The sequence below is a fragment of the Neopsephotus bourkii genome, unplaced genomic scaffold (genome assembly GCF_033783945.1).
Source record: "Neopsephotus bourkii isolate Nb327-2 ecotype Australia unplaced genomic scaffold, CSIRO-AGI_Nbou_v1 NB_1655, whole genome shotgun sequence".
Lineage (NCBI taxonomy): Eukaryota > Metazoa > Chordata > Aves > Psittaciformes > Psittacidae > Neopsephotus > Neopsephotus bourkii.
In genome coordinates this window covers 7669729-7685026 of record NW_026902129.1, presented here as the reverse complement: position 1 = coordinate 7685026, position 15298 = coordinate 7669729, and the positions used below count along the sequence as shown (strand labels likewise).

At 42.2% G+C, this 15298-nt stretch overlaps 1 protein-coding gene across 1 annotated transcript in view; it reads left to right on the top strand.

Moving 5' to 3' along the window:
* Positions 1–15298, top strand: part of CPNE4 (copine 4) — a 172476-nt gene that overhangs the window by 139252 nt on the left and 17926 nt on the right. The window contains exon 11 of the mRNA XM_061374972.1: positions 13279–13333. Coding sequence (XP_061230956.1) covers positions 13279–13333 — 55 coding nt within the window. The remainder of the gene's footprint in view (positions 1–13278; positions 13334–15298) is intronic.

The window sequence follows — 15298 nt, the reverse complement described above, 5'->3', positions numbered from 1 at the left end:
CTCCTCTGAATATTTAGGGGGAGAGGAAGCCTGTGGCTATTACTTAAAATACTGCTGTAATTAGATACATTCAAATGTATTTGTAATTTGGGAGGAATTGGATTGGCAAGTAATATAGAGAGCAACTACACTCAAAATCCAACATTTTATTTTATAGAGTCTAGTTAGCTCTGCCAGTCAATCAAAATCTTCCTGTAATCTAGGTTTCTCTATGTATCAGCCTAGCATTATGTATCTGTAAGTAGTCAGTGCTCCAAATTAAGTGCTGCTCACATCCTCTGATACAGTGGAACAATCCCTGCTCATCCACAACCCCATTTATCTGTATGGTTCAGAGATTCCTGAAACAGTTAAATGAATAGATCCGTTCTGCACAGTGAAGTGTGAAAGAATACAATTCTTTCTGTCATCAGCAATATTCAGAGAATGAGAAATAGAGGGTGGTTATTATTCTCATTGTAGAAGTTCTGCAGTCCTGTAGGAATAGGCCAATCTGATCATGGTATGGGAAATGGAAGAGCTGTTCACTTGCACAAAACTCTTAATGCTTTACCTGTACGGTGGAATTGTTTCAGGCTATAACATTTGTCGTAAGAGAGAAGATAAAGTTTGTATGGGATATAATCAGTGGCTAAGAAACAGCAGCAATGGATCATAAAGGAAGGAGAAATGTTCATTACTTTACAGAACTAGGCTCTAAAATGGTAAAAGATAAATGACTCAGGAATGTTTAAACATGGCCTCATGAAGCATATTATATATATGTGTATATATAAAATACATATTCATATATATTTCCATTTAAACCTTTTCACAAGCTTTCTTTTTTATTAAGAATTACATCACTCGATAGAATTTTACCTTGAAATAGTCTACTCCACCTTTTTGTATCATGAAGAAACAGATGGAAATGGTGAAAAATCATTGGGTACTGAAGTGTTTAATATTAAAAGGACCTGTCTGGGTATCATTCCTTATTTATTCTTTCCCTCAGTAATTTCAATATTGAGTTCTTTGGATCAGAAGTCAAATCAGGTGTTTCTGATGACCAGCAAATATCAGCCTAGCAAGGATCCTGCAAAATCAGTTAGAATCAAGTCATAGAATCAACTAGGTTATAAAGACCTTTAATCTCAAGTCCAATCACTACCATCCTGTTGTGAACAATGAGTTAGCAAGTATACTTAAGGCGGATGGTGTTACACCTAGCTCTCTGTGCCAGAGAAACCTGTGGCTAAACTTGGGAATAAGGGAACATTTCCTCTCACCATGGTCTGGACATTACCATCCTACCTCTTCTCCTTTACCCTTCACACATCCTGGCTTCCATCAAAAGGAAACACAGGCATTTGGGCAGGGATGTGGAAGCTCCATGGGAGGGAAGACTGCGTCTGCAGTGGGATGTGCCCTCAGCATATATACATGCACATTGACAAGACTCTTTCCTGTAGCTCATCTTTCCTTCTGCAATGATTGCTATCTCTGGCAAAGAAAAAAGGGCTCGCATGGTTTGTTTATAAGGATAAATGGTGTTACATGCACACAATGCTAAAGGCATACTTCCATGCTGACCTTACTTTATTAGAGGTTTTAATGATGATATTGTAAGTCTGGCAAGACTTGCTGATCTGCTCCTCAGTTTGAAATCTGATTTCTGCAGTTAGTAGCTTTCCTTTCTCTTCTGCTTATTAAGGATCTCATTATATTACATTAAATATTCATCTTTGCATTAAAACCTCTGTTCTGATTCAGCAGGACACTAAAGTTTGTTATCTAATCCCATTGAATTCACCCTGACTCAAGCAAACGCTGAAGTATTATACAAAATACAGATGGTACTAAGATGGAGTTAAGAGTTTTTCTGCATTTGAACTTTATTAATGAGTGTCTGCCCCACACTCAAATGTTCAGTGCCTCCTGCATGATCTTTATGATTAATTTTTACACAGTTTTATACTTGCATACAGTCAGAGTTCATCACTGGCTTAATAAAAAGCGCTCACAAATGCGTGAGAATCAGCTTTTATGTGGTCAAATCATTACTCATTCCTTGAAAAGACAAAGGTTAGATGTATCATTTATCAAATACTTCTAAGCTTTTGTTGCATTATTATTTGTGGAACTTCCCCCTCTTGATGGGTCATCCCTGTTCTGGTCTATGTAGATCAGAATCACTCAACTCATGATTCTAGACAGCTCTGTAAACTTATGTCCTAAAATTGGGCTTCATTATGTTTGTATTCAGAAATTATTTCCTAATGATTTGAAATCTCTGTGTCCATTCACTCTTCAAGTGATTGTGTATTTTTGTTTTATTTCCAAGAGCCCTTGAAACACATGGAAGAGAAACTCTTGTTTCCTGACACTAACGTCCTTTTTCATTTAGGCAATAGCTTCCTTAACTCTAAATACGGAAGGAGCTGATACTCACACTGAGAGCATCTGTTAAGTAAACTGCTTGTGTAAAACACACTTCCCTAGCAACATCCCCAAAGGCTCCTAATAAGCAAAGAGTACATTATTGCTGCAAAGTGCAGAAAGCATTTCTGCATTGAGCTCTGTAAAATACTTAGGAGTGAATGTTTAAAATCTGGGCCACATTTCACCAAAGTCCTGAAGTCATTCTGAGTTCCAGCATTAGCTTCTGCAGTCAATGAATTGATTCAGTAAGTGACTAGATGCAGAAATTCCTCATTATGATTTCTTCTTCACTGTTTCAGCCTGAGCAAGTACGTTCACTTGATTGAAACCATATCTAAAACCTTCCTTTCCTCATTCAGTAAAGAGCACTTGAAAATTAACAAGGCTAAAAATGAAGGGAGAAAATAAAAGGCCAGGGTTCCCAGTCCAGCACATCCCTTTCAGTGTAGATCTAAGGGAGAAAAACTAAGTCGTTGAAAGACCCATGTCCCAGAAACGCGTGTCCTGACGTACCCAGCAGAGGGCAGTTGGGCAGGAGAAAGAAGGCAAGCTATGCACAGTGTGGTATATGTTACGGAAGTCATACATAGATCAGTGCAGTTGGTCCCAGATACAAAGATCAGTATGTACTTACCTGCTGATTTTTGGATTAAGGCTTTAGGTGGAAAAGAGATCCCAAAGTTTACGTCTTGCAGTCTGCTGTATTAATCAGAGCCTCATCCCCAAGAATTACTTAACAGGTTATTCATCCTGAAGCTGTGTCTGGGTTTGTAGATGAAGACTCACAGTTACCTTGGCTGGAAGGATCTGAATTAAATACCTGGAGGTAATTTTGCCAGGTACAAGGGGAAAAGCAGAAACTTGCTTATGTTGAGGTAGTAGTATAATCATAACAAATAGTTCACTAAGACTGGGGTGAAAGAATGATGCCCAGAATATATGTGATATTAAATATTTCATCAAATCCCAATGTAGAGCTATAGATGTTGAAATTTAGTCTACCTGTGCAGATCAGTAAATAAAAGTAGGCTTAATTATTAAGCATCTCTCTTTATCACTTTAATTACAGAAACAACCTTTCTGGAGGCTGTCAAGCAAAAAAGCTGATCAGCATATCCAAATAAGTTTAAAAAACCATGGGGAAAAAGACATGACACTTTTCATTTAGTGCTTAAATAGGACCAAACTTGCATAGACATACAACAGAAGAGAAATAATTACCTATATAGAAACATTTGTCATTTATGTTTGTTAATGTCAGGTGTGGGTAAAGCTACTCTGAAGTGTTTGGAAAACCCAGGACTAGAACTGCACTGGTAGAAAGGAATTCCTAATAGTTCCAGTCACCAAACTGGATTGAAAGTCACTGGATTGAACTGCTGAGGACCCGGGCTGGCACAATTACATCGTATGTGCATACACATAGTTAGTATTTACTTTTGTAGAACCTGTATTTGCAGACTGCTGCCACACAGGAGTCTCTACAATCACCACTTTTTAGTCCAAGAGGCAGTACAGGAGAATTAGTCTAGTACAACAACTGTGTTGGAAAGGTGACTTCATAACAGTTGCTTTTCTATATATCTGCAGGCCCTTTATCTGTGCAGATACTGTCAATTCTTACAGCTCTGCCTTTTCCCTTACCGAGTTTTAATAGAATCATAGAATCCCAGACTGGTTTGGGTTGGAAAGGACCTTAACATCATCCAGTTCCAAACCCTGCCTTGGGCAGGAACACCTCAAACTAGACCATGTCATCCAAGCCCCATCCAACCTGGCCTTGAACACTGCCAGAGATGGGGCATTCACCACTTCTCTGGGCACCCTGTGCCAGCACCTCAGCACCCTCACAGGGAAGAGCTTCTGCCTTAGATCCAACCTGAACTTCCCCTGTTTCAGTTTGAACCCATCACCCCTTGTCCTATCGCTACAGTCCCTGATGAAGAGTCCCTCTCCAGCATCCTTGTAGCCCCCTTCAGACACTGGAGGCTGCTCTGAGGTCTCCACGCAGCTTCTCTTCTCCAGGCTGAACAGCCCCAATGTTCTCAGCCTGTCTCTGTACAGGAGGTGCTCCAGCCCCTGAGCATCCTCATGGCCTCCCCTGGACTTGCTCCAACAGCTCCATGTCCTTATGTTGAGGACTGCACATCTTTGTTTGCTGTTTGTGCTGCCTCTTGTTCCAGGAACTCAGTTCCTGTGTCAGTGTGTCAGTCACAAGCAATCTATTTGAAGTTTCATAGCAAAACCACTGCTTCCTCCACATGCTTTTCAGAGACCTGCTTTATTTTGTCAGCTGGTACATCCATCAGAATCTGAACCTTCTGTGCAGCTTTTCTGTGCGGTCTTTACTGTTTCTCAGTTCAGCCTGAAATCTCCTCTGGGGAAAAGCTTTGTTCTGTGCAGGAGTTGACACTTCTCTGGGACTGTGCAGACTGGTACCATTGAGATTTCTCTGTCAGTGTTTCTTTCTGAAGAGAAGTATTTGAAGCATAAAACCCTACAAGCTTTATGTGAAACTGCATACCACCAACTGCTGTAGAGACTAGACATCTGTGTAAATAAGTATTAATCAGTAAGGAGATAGCAGTTTATTTTGCCATTTTCACTGGTGCCATCTGATACTGATCAGGTACATCTTTAGTCAACACAACCATTGGCGCAATTGCAGAAGCATGGATTTCCTCCGTGCACTGTTAAGGATATAACTGTTCTAGTCATCCACATCATTATGTTAACATATAGCTGAGAAGCAACTTATTTCCATTTGGAAACCCATCTGTTGGGTAAATGAACGCCATGTTCTGAATCTTCTCATGCACATTTCCTCCTTTACAGACAGAAAGCACCTTTTGCCTGAGTTGACCTTAACAGTCACATTGCTCTCAGTTAAGAGTAGGCAGCTCTTGTAAGTTAAGTTCCATTTACTGTCTTACTGTCCCCTCCAAATTCTGGTGAAATTAACCTTGATCTGACATTCCAAATCATCAGATGAACACAGGAGGGCAGTCACCCATCTCCTCCTGCGTATTCAGTAATGCCTGTCTGTATGTTTAATCATCAGTATATTTCACTTACAATTTTGCTCTAACTTGTTTTGATAGTGTTCTGCATTTTGACTTAATGTCATTTTGATTCTGGTAAAATTACCTCAACAGCTCATTTGGTCACATTAAATCACAACATAATCTCTATAACAGTTTTATCCTGCTCGTCCTAGAAAGCTCATTTGTGTCTTGAGAGTATTTGATGAGAAGTTCCTCCCCCGGCACCTCCCTGCATACATATGCCAACACAGTCCTGTATTCCCCTCTTCCCAGCACACACCTTATAGGTATTTTCTGATAGAAAATTGTTGCAGAGGAAGGTCTCTGACCAACTCTTCCCACTAAGTCACAAAAAAGGACAAAATTATGTGCGGACATAGCACAGCTTTTGTTCTTGTGGTTGCTTACTGCAGTACACCCTGAAACACTTGTGTTTCAGCAGGGCAGGGCTCCACCACTGTTAGGCTTGTTCTTCACAATCTGCACCTTATGTGATGGAGTCCTTCAGCCCGCTGCCTGCAGTGTCATCTTCAAGTCATGTCAAGTTTTAGACATCTGAGGTTACAGCCTGTGTGAGAATGACCCTTCCTGTGATGATCCCACAGGATCATCATATATGATTTCCCATATATGATCCCACAGACATGCCAGTTCACTGCAGCGTTAAGATTTTGGAAGGTAGAGGGACAGATGTGCAAGCCCTTAACAGACATGGGACTGTCTGGAAACTGTCTGGTTTTAGAAGTTAAATACAGATCTCTATAGCATCTCACAGCATCCCCTTCCCTAGTTTATTCTCACCTAACAAAGTCCTATTTCTTTTTCAAGATACTTTCTACTGAATTGGGTCATTCATGTAGGTAGAAATCAGGTCACTGCAATTTTATGTGTCATTTTGCAGGGAAGCTTGACATTTTGTCTGGCTTTTCTGAGTGTGCCATTTTATTAGGCTAGCCTGCTAGCCACTGATGTATCTCACTGCCATTTCATTTTGCTTTACCTACTCTTCCCTCAGGTTCTGATGCCTTTTTGTTTTCTGTGGGTATTTACTTTTCCCCAGTCTAGGGATTTCTGAATTCACTTGGTGTTTTTACCCTGCAGAGCTGCTTCTGCCATTCTTTTCAGTGTTAGCAAGGGGAAGTTTAAATCCATTGTACCTTGATTTGGCTTTGTTAGTTATTTCATGAGTTGATGCCTTTCAGTGGTTAGCTTCAGGGAATTTGCATCCCCTGCTTCCTTACCTATTCCCTCGCAGGTGAGACAGGTATTCCCTCTCATTCTTGAGTCCCAATTACATGACAGTATTTGTTTCTCAGTACTCAGCAGATGCCAGCTCTCCATAGGTGATTAAGAGCTGTAATTAAAGATAGCAAATTAATTTTGCTGTCAGGATTTTGCACATGATTGTGTAGTGTCTGTGATTGTGACATACCAAACACTGTAGCTGTTGCAGTGATCTACCATTGATTTGCATGCTCCCAGCTCTCTCTTGTGAACAAGATGTACAATAATCAGTTCATTCTTGCTGCTCCATTAAAAATCACTGTGCATTATGGACTGGATGCCAAACCTTGTTAGGTACAGTGCAAGTTTGATTAAACACACAGTACCCTGGCCAAAACCAGAGATGTGGTTGTATCAAACCAGGCACAACCACACAGTGAAAACATGGGAACGGCATAATGGTACCCCAGTCAAGAATACAGATTGGGGTGGGGGGGAGAAAACACTGCTGATGATGAACTCTTGCAGCCTTTCTGACTCTGACTGGGGCAGGCTGAGAACTGGACCACAGCCTGGCTCTACCCCATCCTGTCCTGGAGGAGCACAGGTTGCAGGAGTGCAGGGGATGAAGCGGATGGGCTCTGGTACCTTCCACTTAGTTTTATATCATCATATAGATCATATCCTTTATTTACCCAGCTCTGCTTGCAAAGCAGGAACTGAAAATGTTTAAATATTTCAAGTGATTTCTGTGTTTTCTTTGGAAGTGCTGCTAAGCCCTGTAAGCTGTTATGATTCAGAATTTGGTGGCATCAAGCCCTTCTCAGATAAGTACTAAATAATACACTCAGGAACATGATTCATTCATCTGCTTTAGAAAAGAAACACTTAATTCAGCTCATATTCTTCCACTTTGCTCCCTGAACATGAAGGATTACAATTTTAATTGAGTTTAGAGATGACTCTATTTTGGCTGTGGCATTTGCTGTTTACTTCTTTTCCTTTCCGCATCCTCTCTCTGCTTTCCTTCCTCCTCCTTCTTTGCTCCCTCCCCTCTCTTCTCCCCCTCCTCTCATTCACACATTATTCAATTATACTTGTAACAGACACAAAAATCCCTTTTATTTTGGCAATTTGAAATTTCATCAGATTTCATCCTGGGAAAAGCACGTGGAGCAGAGCAGATCCACAGTTTATTCTTTTAAGATTGGAATTCAAAGTGAAAGGCATAGGAACTGATTTTGCTGCATCCAGCATAGGACTTTAGAAACATCCCCCTGGTAGTTCTGACCCAAAATCAGAATTACAAGTGACAGCTCAATATGCAGGGATTCTAGTCAGGTATATTCCTTGAAAGAATTTCAGAGAGCTGTAAACTTCAGACTCTTGATCATGTGAAACTAAAAATGGGTTCTTTCTCCCCGCACCATGTTTCTTTTCCCCATTCACTGCATCAGTAGTACTGCTAAAGGTACTATGTTGCTCTAGCATTAATTGAGCAGGTTTTCGTGCTGCGGTTCTCCCAGGTCAGCTCAGTAGCACCTATACCAATTGCTGCATTTGGATAGATGACTGACGTCAGGAGCTTAAAGGTAAGTATCTCTGTAGTTACATACCAAAGGACTTTCATGAGCATCAGTAAAATGAGTCCCAAACAACCTGTTGTAAGTGGCTAGCTAGCACTTCACCTTTCAGAATGAGTAAATGGCATCGAATAACTTAGGCCTTCATTTCCCCCCTACATTTACTCTGTACAATTAAGAATTTAGATTCCCAATTTAGATTTAAAAAAAGAAACCCATTTTCAGAGAACACAGTCCTGGCAGTTCGTGTTTCCCTTTCTGAGTACAGGTATTGCCACACTGGTGAATACATGGCTCTTTATCTCCAACATCTTCTATGCCAACAGCTCCAAGAGACTCTCTAATGTCTCGACTAATTAAATTCAGTCAGTGACAGTATTATCTGAATTCGCCTCCTTCTTGTTAGGAATAGCAAATCCTTCTCAGTGTAAAGATGAACTCCAGCTTTCAGTGATACTACATGTCAGAGGGCACCAGTGCCTTTATTAGAAGCATATTTCTTGCCTTCCACTTACATCAGGCTTCCTAGTGAAACAGAAAAAGGTATGAATGTACTAATGTACAAAGCCTTACTATTACCTCTATCCACCTCTTTTCCTGTCTGTGCAGTACAGCTCTCCTTTCCACTCCTATTAATGTACTGATTTGTCATTGCACTTCCTCTGTTCCCACTAGTTAGCTTGAAGGATGGGTGACCAAAACTGAGCAGTGTTCTAGACGGATAATGTGAGATACTTTCAGAATTTATGTTCTCCTATACATTACATTATAGTTGAGGTTATTGAGGGTCTTTAGCTGCTTGCATTTCTATGCAGAAGTCCTGACACTTCCTTTCTGTGCGTGTTAATTTACATTTACCAATATGAACATTGAACCTGAACCCCTCCCTGGTTTTATCTTTAGGGTATAACCTAGATCTGTCTGCTCAGTCTTTGGTATCTTTCAGTAATACATGCCTGTTTGAGTGGAAGAAGCACCAGAAGCCATATGCATCCACACTTGCATGAGTTCTCATGGCCCTTACACAACCAGGTATGAAAGTCAAAGTCTGATGGGTTTGCTTTCTTGATCTTCACATCAGGTTCTTCACCTTTGTGAAGATTAGGCCAAGTTTTCATTTTCAAGGGAAACTGTGTAAAACAAGGAATATAAAACGTGAGTGAAGATGCTGCCAAGTCACAGTCCTCTTTTTCTCACTTGACACTGTAAATCCCAGGTTTTACAGAACCAGCTTGGTTTTCCACTTCTGTCTCTCTCCTGTCTCTTTAGCAATCTGTCTCCAGCAGGACAGTGCATGTGCCAAGGACTGTCTAGGTTTAAACAACACAAGTCAAAGATCATGATGTGGCCTGAGGCCAAGGACGTGACACTGCCCATGTCCTTGTATCTCAGCTTTCTTCCTCCCAGCACAAACTGGTGGTGCCCAAAGTGCCATTTGGGAGCAGTCTCAAGCACGGCTGTCCCCAGCACTGTCCCTGAGAAGTCTCTGGATACTGCTGGTTGGCAGGACCAAGCACTGCTAGCAGGTATAGTTGGGAGAGTGCTAACAGACCATGCCTATAGTCATGTCCCAGGGCTGCACCCAGGGTCCCAGGCCTATTTCCTGGTATAAATGAAGCCCAAGTGCCTTGAGCAAACCACACAAAGGAAAACTGGTTCTCACTTTTCTTCTTTTGAGCGAGGTTCAATTACAAAGGAGGAAAAGTCATTACAGCAGATGCCTTTCCTACTAAAATGTCTGGTTAGGAAACAGGGCTGGAAGCTCTGGTGCATGCAATTTATCCTTGAGGCAGGAGGAAACCTTTTCATTTTCTGACTGTAGTTTCAGTCCCTGGATAGCCTAACCCTTGACATAGCTTCCAGAAGCTGGGAAGCTGCTCTGCTGCAAGCTGCTGTGATAGCCCTGGGTCTGGTAGATCAGCTCTATGATGCCTCTGTACCATCAGGGATTGTCCTGGAAGCCAGAGAGTTCTTAGCTGCCCTTCTGGGTCACAGCTTTTTCCCTGCTGTGCCTCAGTGGTACAGGATAAGCAGAATGAGGGCAGTGGGCTCAGCTACTGGGATTTTTCTCATATGACAAAGTGAGGGAGGAATGGGAAGACTCGAGAGGGTTACTCTGTAAAACAAACTGCATACTTCCTGAAGAGTGAGACCTTTGTATCAGCTAAAACCCATGCTCTGTGTGATGAGCAAAGCATTGCTTGCATTAAAATCCTGCTTTATTCTGAAAGCTGTCAGACACAAGTTTCAAGGTGCGGTGAGGGAATAACATACCTACCTTTTTTATGCATGGGATGTCATGAGTGATACCTCAGAGCATCTTCCAGTGTCTGAAGGGGGTTACAAGGATGCCAGAGAGGGACTTCAGGGACTGCAGTGATAGGACAAGGGGTGATGGGTTCAAACTGAAACAGGGGAAGTTCAGGTTAGATCTAAGGCAGAAGCTCTTCCCTGTGAGGGCGCTGAGGTGCTGGCACAGGGTGCCCAGAGAAGTGGTGAATGCTCCATCCCTGGCAGTGTGCAAGGCCAGGTTGGACACAGGGGCTTGGAGCAACCTGCTCTAGTGGAAGGTGTCCCTGCCTGTGACAGGGGGTTGGAACTGGACAATTTTAAGGTCCTTTCCAACCCAAACCATTCTATAATTCTGTGATAATCAAAAGGTTCCCTTCTTACCTTAAAGGTTTCATGGGAGTACATGAAAGTTAAATTCTTGATCCCAGCAGCTTGAATAGAATACCAGAGTACCCAAATTCTGGAAAATGTAGGAGCTTCCTAAGGAGAGTGTGGAGCTCCTCTGAGTGAGGCAAGAGAAAGTACTAAGCAGAGGAGCAGACTCCAGGATACCCCTGCTCTCCCTTTAAAAAGAAGCCACATGGAATCCCATCTTGAGGGTATACATGATCAGTGCTCACCCTTTCACATGGCAATAGCAGCAGTAACTAGCACTTGCTCAAGGACATACAGGGGATTCAGATATAAAGGCAGGTATCCTGACTGTGATGGTAAGGTACTCTGGGTGCTGCCTCTCAGTTGCTGCAGAGCACAGGATGGAGCTGCAGATAGGAGAGTGCTACACTTGTTTACACTCAAGAAACATTGCAGTACAAATGCAGGCACTGGATGGGTTTAGGCATCTCCCAGGTTGGAGAGTTGCTGCCAGCATCAGGGTTTTGGGTTGTTTTATTGAATTTAGACACTTACATTCTACCTAAGTAAATTTCTTCTTTAGTCTTTGTTTGCTCTTGACCAAAATCGGTTAGCTTGCAGAACCACAGGGTTTGATTTTCTAATTCAACCATGCTTAATTATTGATGTAAAACAAGATTTGTTTCTCCCCTCAGATTCTTTCCTAATGGCTTCTTTCTTGCCCTTTAATGGTGCTCCTGAATTCTCTGCATCTATTTATAAGGGCTTCCCTGCTTCCAGGAACCTTGAATCCAAGAAAAGTCTTATCAGCAGGTCATTAGCATCAAATGTCAGCAATTACTTGATTTCTGACATGCAAATTACCATGCAAATGATGTTAGTCTGCCTTTTGGAAAGGAAGAAGCTCACTGTCACACAGTGCAACATGCAGGACACAGAACTGTGCTCCCAGGATCTATGCAGCAGCTCATTTTGTAGCTGTGAGAGCTAAAGCATCAGATGTCAGTCATCACTGTTTCCCAAGGCGCTGGTGAATATCTCTGTATCTCATAGTCACTCTAATGCGGGGGGGGGGGCTGCTTATTTCTGCTGTCTTTTAAACCCTTCCATTTTTCTTTACCTTCTGTCAGAAATACCATGGTGCCCTACACACTAGATAGAATAACCCAGCAGCTGTAGTGGGTGCTGTTATCTTTGTTGAGTATGTCTGGGAAGCGAATTACTCAGTTGATACTTGGAGTGGCAATGTCTTGAACTACCCAGAGAACACTGAAGCTGCTGTCCTCTCTTGGAATTTTGGAAAGTGCCAGTAATGGTAATAGGAACTCAACTTTTCCAAGGGCCCTGAAACCTTTGTAAGCAGAACAGGATAAACCTTTGAGGGGTTTGATTCATGGGAACACTGGAGTACAGTTCAGGGACTTCAGGATGTGTTTAGCGTTAAGCATATGTTTGGGGGAATTGTTAACCTCAAGTGTGTGATCGAGTGCTTTGCTGACTCAGGGACGAGACATTCCTTACAGCTTGTTGTTTTCCACTTTGCCATCTGGGAAGAGGCAGCTTGACAGCACGTGGGCTGTGTGAGACATTAGTGAGGTTCTGAAGGGGTTTTAACAGTCTCGACGTTGTCAGGTTCTCTGAATCAGGGAATCTTTGTCTCTGCTGACCTAACGTGGGTTGAACAACTTCACTGTAGTGTTTGAAAGCCAGCTGAGCCTGCCACAGCATTGGTTAGGTTACCAGCCAACCTGTGCCTAATGAAACCAATCTCGTGTTTTAGTGGAGGTACTACATATGCAGGTGGTAAGATTTACAGAACATGCAGGTTTGGGGTGTGAATTGTCTCTTTCAGCTACTTTCGGAAGTCTCTTTCACACTTGGACAACTGTAAGAGCCCAAGTTTGCCAACACTTGTAATTACAGAGTCATGTCTCCTCTACACCCATTTTCTGAGCTGGGGAGCACATCCATATTTATAGGAAATAAATGTGGTTACAGGCTGTTAAGACAACTCATTCTTATGCTGCAGCCAGAAGAGTGCATAACACAGACCTGTTGTTGCATTTGTGGGTGAAGTGCAAGAAATCTTGATCCCTTGGGATTCTCCAAATGATTGTAACTTCCCCAAAATAAGAGTTCACCTGAAAAATCTCCCGTTTCACTCCCCCATCTGGTCAGCACACACTCCTCCTCCTCTGATGCCTTTTCAGTCTGCCATGTAACACTCTGGACTTAAAAGCCGTTGCTGTACTGTTGTGCTGCTTTGCATTTTGGATGAATACTTAACAGAAGAAAAAGTGTTGCTTGTAACAATGCATTTCTCTGTGGGAACTCTTGGCTTTTGGTTTTTTCTTTTCCAGTGACAAAATGTTCCCAGCCTTTGGATTTGGAGCAAGGATACCCCCGGAATACAAAGTAGGTGCATTTGTGACATTTCCTTATTTCCTTGGTTTATGAGACACCAAATAAGCGAGAAATGGTTCAGTGCAGGACAGGGGTTATGGGGAACAGCTCCTACTGCTTGTTTCCATTCGTCTGGCTTTCTCACCCAGTGATAACCTCACTGAAACCAGACATCAAGGCTAGACTTGCGTTACATCCAGAATACGTCATGGGCTTGGCAGAGCTTTGGTAATGGATGCTGGTCTGGTAAGAGAACTTGCCAAGCATATTGTGAAGACTCATGAGCCTTGCTTTGGCAGAACCCAGTTTTGGAAGATGTGGTTCAGTGAGTGGTCTAGAGTCCATGCTTTGTGCTGAGACAGGGACAAGTAACTAGCTTGGTGTCTATCATGGGTGCATCCAGATGGAACTGCATTAGGAATTAAGTCGTCTGTGCTATTGTTTAGTCCCTCCCTGTGATACTCTGCACAGTCCATAGAAGTATCTGTCTTCCTAAACTGTATCAACATTTGCATGTTCCTGCTTGGCTTGACTGCACTTCTGAATTGAAAGATACACACCCTCTAAGAGACTGAAGCCTCCATCATGATGCTTTAATGCATCAAAACCAGTAAACCTGCAAATCCTTTAGTAATTCAGTCTACGCAGGTATCATAAAGTTAATTTAAAGCCAGTGGTGGATGGTGTTTCATGTGGAACACAGACGAGATGAATAGGAAACATGGAAGAAACTGGTACAATTAAAAGCAACAAAGACTGCTCTGAACTTGTCTCCCCTTCTTACCTTCTGCTGCAAAAACATGGTAACTATATAAACACCAAAGCAGCACTGCAGATCTCATGCTATTCAAATGTTCTTCTGATGTTTTCAGTCAAAGGTATTACAGGTCATAAACATCTTTTGTTTTATTAAATGGCAGCAGTGTCACAACTAATAATTCACATCCTCATTATAAGAACTCTAAATTCTGCACCCATCATGTGGATTCATCAGGTTTGCATTTTAATTCGGTGTCTGCTTTTGAGCTTCCAGTCCTCATGAGGTGACCTAACCTGCCCATAGCACGTTGGCCTTTGCACACCAGCCGCTGCTCTTCCATTTCTTCCAGTAACAACAAACTGCAGGGGTTGTAGAACTGACTCCCACTGCCAAGGGTTTCTAAGTAACCATGAAAGCCTCCACACAACTTAAGCAACATAGCTCCCTTACAGGTCTAAATGAAAGCTGGCCAGTGTATACATAGCAGTAACACAGCGAGGGAAGGCCAGAGGAAAGCAGCCTGATAAAAGCAGTAGGCAGAGTGGATTCAGGTCTAATTTATGTCATGTTTGGTCACGAGCTTTAGAAAAATGAGGCCTGTAACTCACTATCCATCAGGAATCAATGCTACCATTGCTGTTCAGGATCAGCTGAAAGTCACTGCTTTCAGGCTGGCCATAAGCTCTGCATTTTCTTGCCAAGGTTTCCTTGGCATACTGCACCACACAGGAGAAAGGTCTCCATCTGCAGTGTTGTCAAACCAATACCTTGGGTTTATACTGTCTTGAGCTCCTACTAATAGGCTGGGATAGATGCTGAAGGATAGTATCTACCTGGCTAATGAGATTCTAGTCTCATCACATCTCTTTACATGCTACAAGAAAAGCAGCGTTTGCTATGCCAGCTATTATTCCCCATGGAAAAATACACACCATTATACATTAGCATTTCAGCACAGTATCAGTATCTACCTCTGCAGGCTCTTTATGAATCTCTTGAGGTCGATCCCCCTGTAAATCATGCTTTTGTACACGCTTGCTACAGAATTCCCGTTTCAAGAGCACACCACTATGTTACGCTGACTTTATTTTCCTTCAGCTCAGCTCCAAATGAAACACTTCATCTGTTAGCAGAAAACCAGCAATTTCTTAGTGGCATAAGGAACCTGTGGGAGTGAAGGAAGCAAGAAATGCCATATATAATGCTCATCGTCAGTC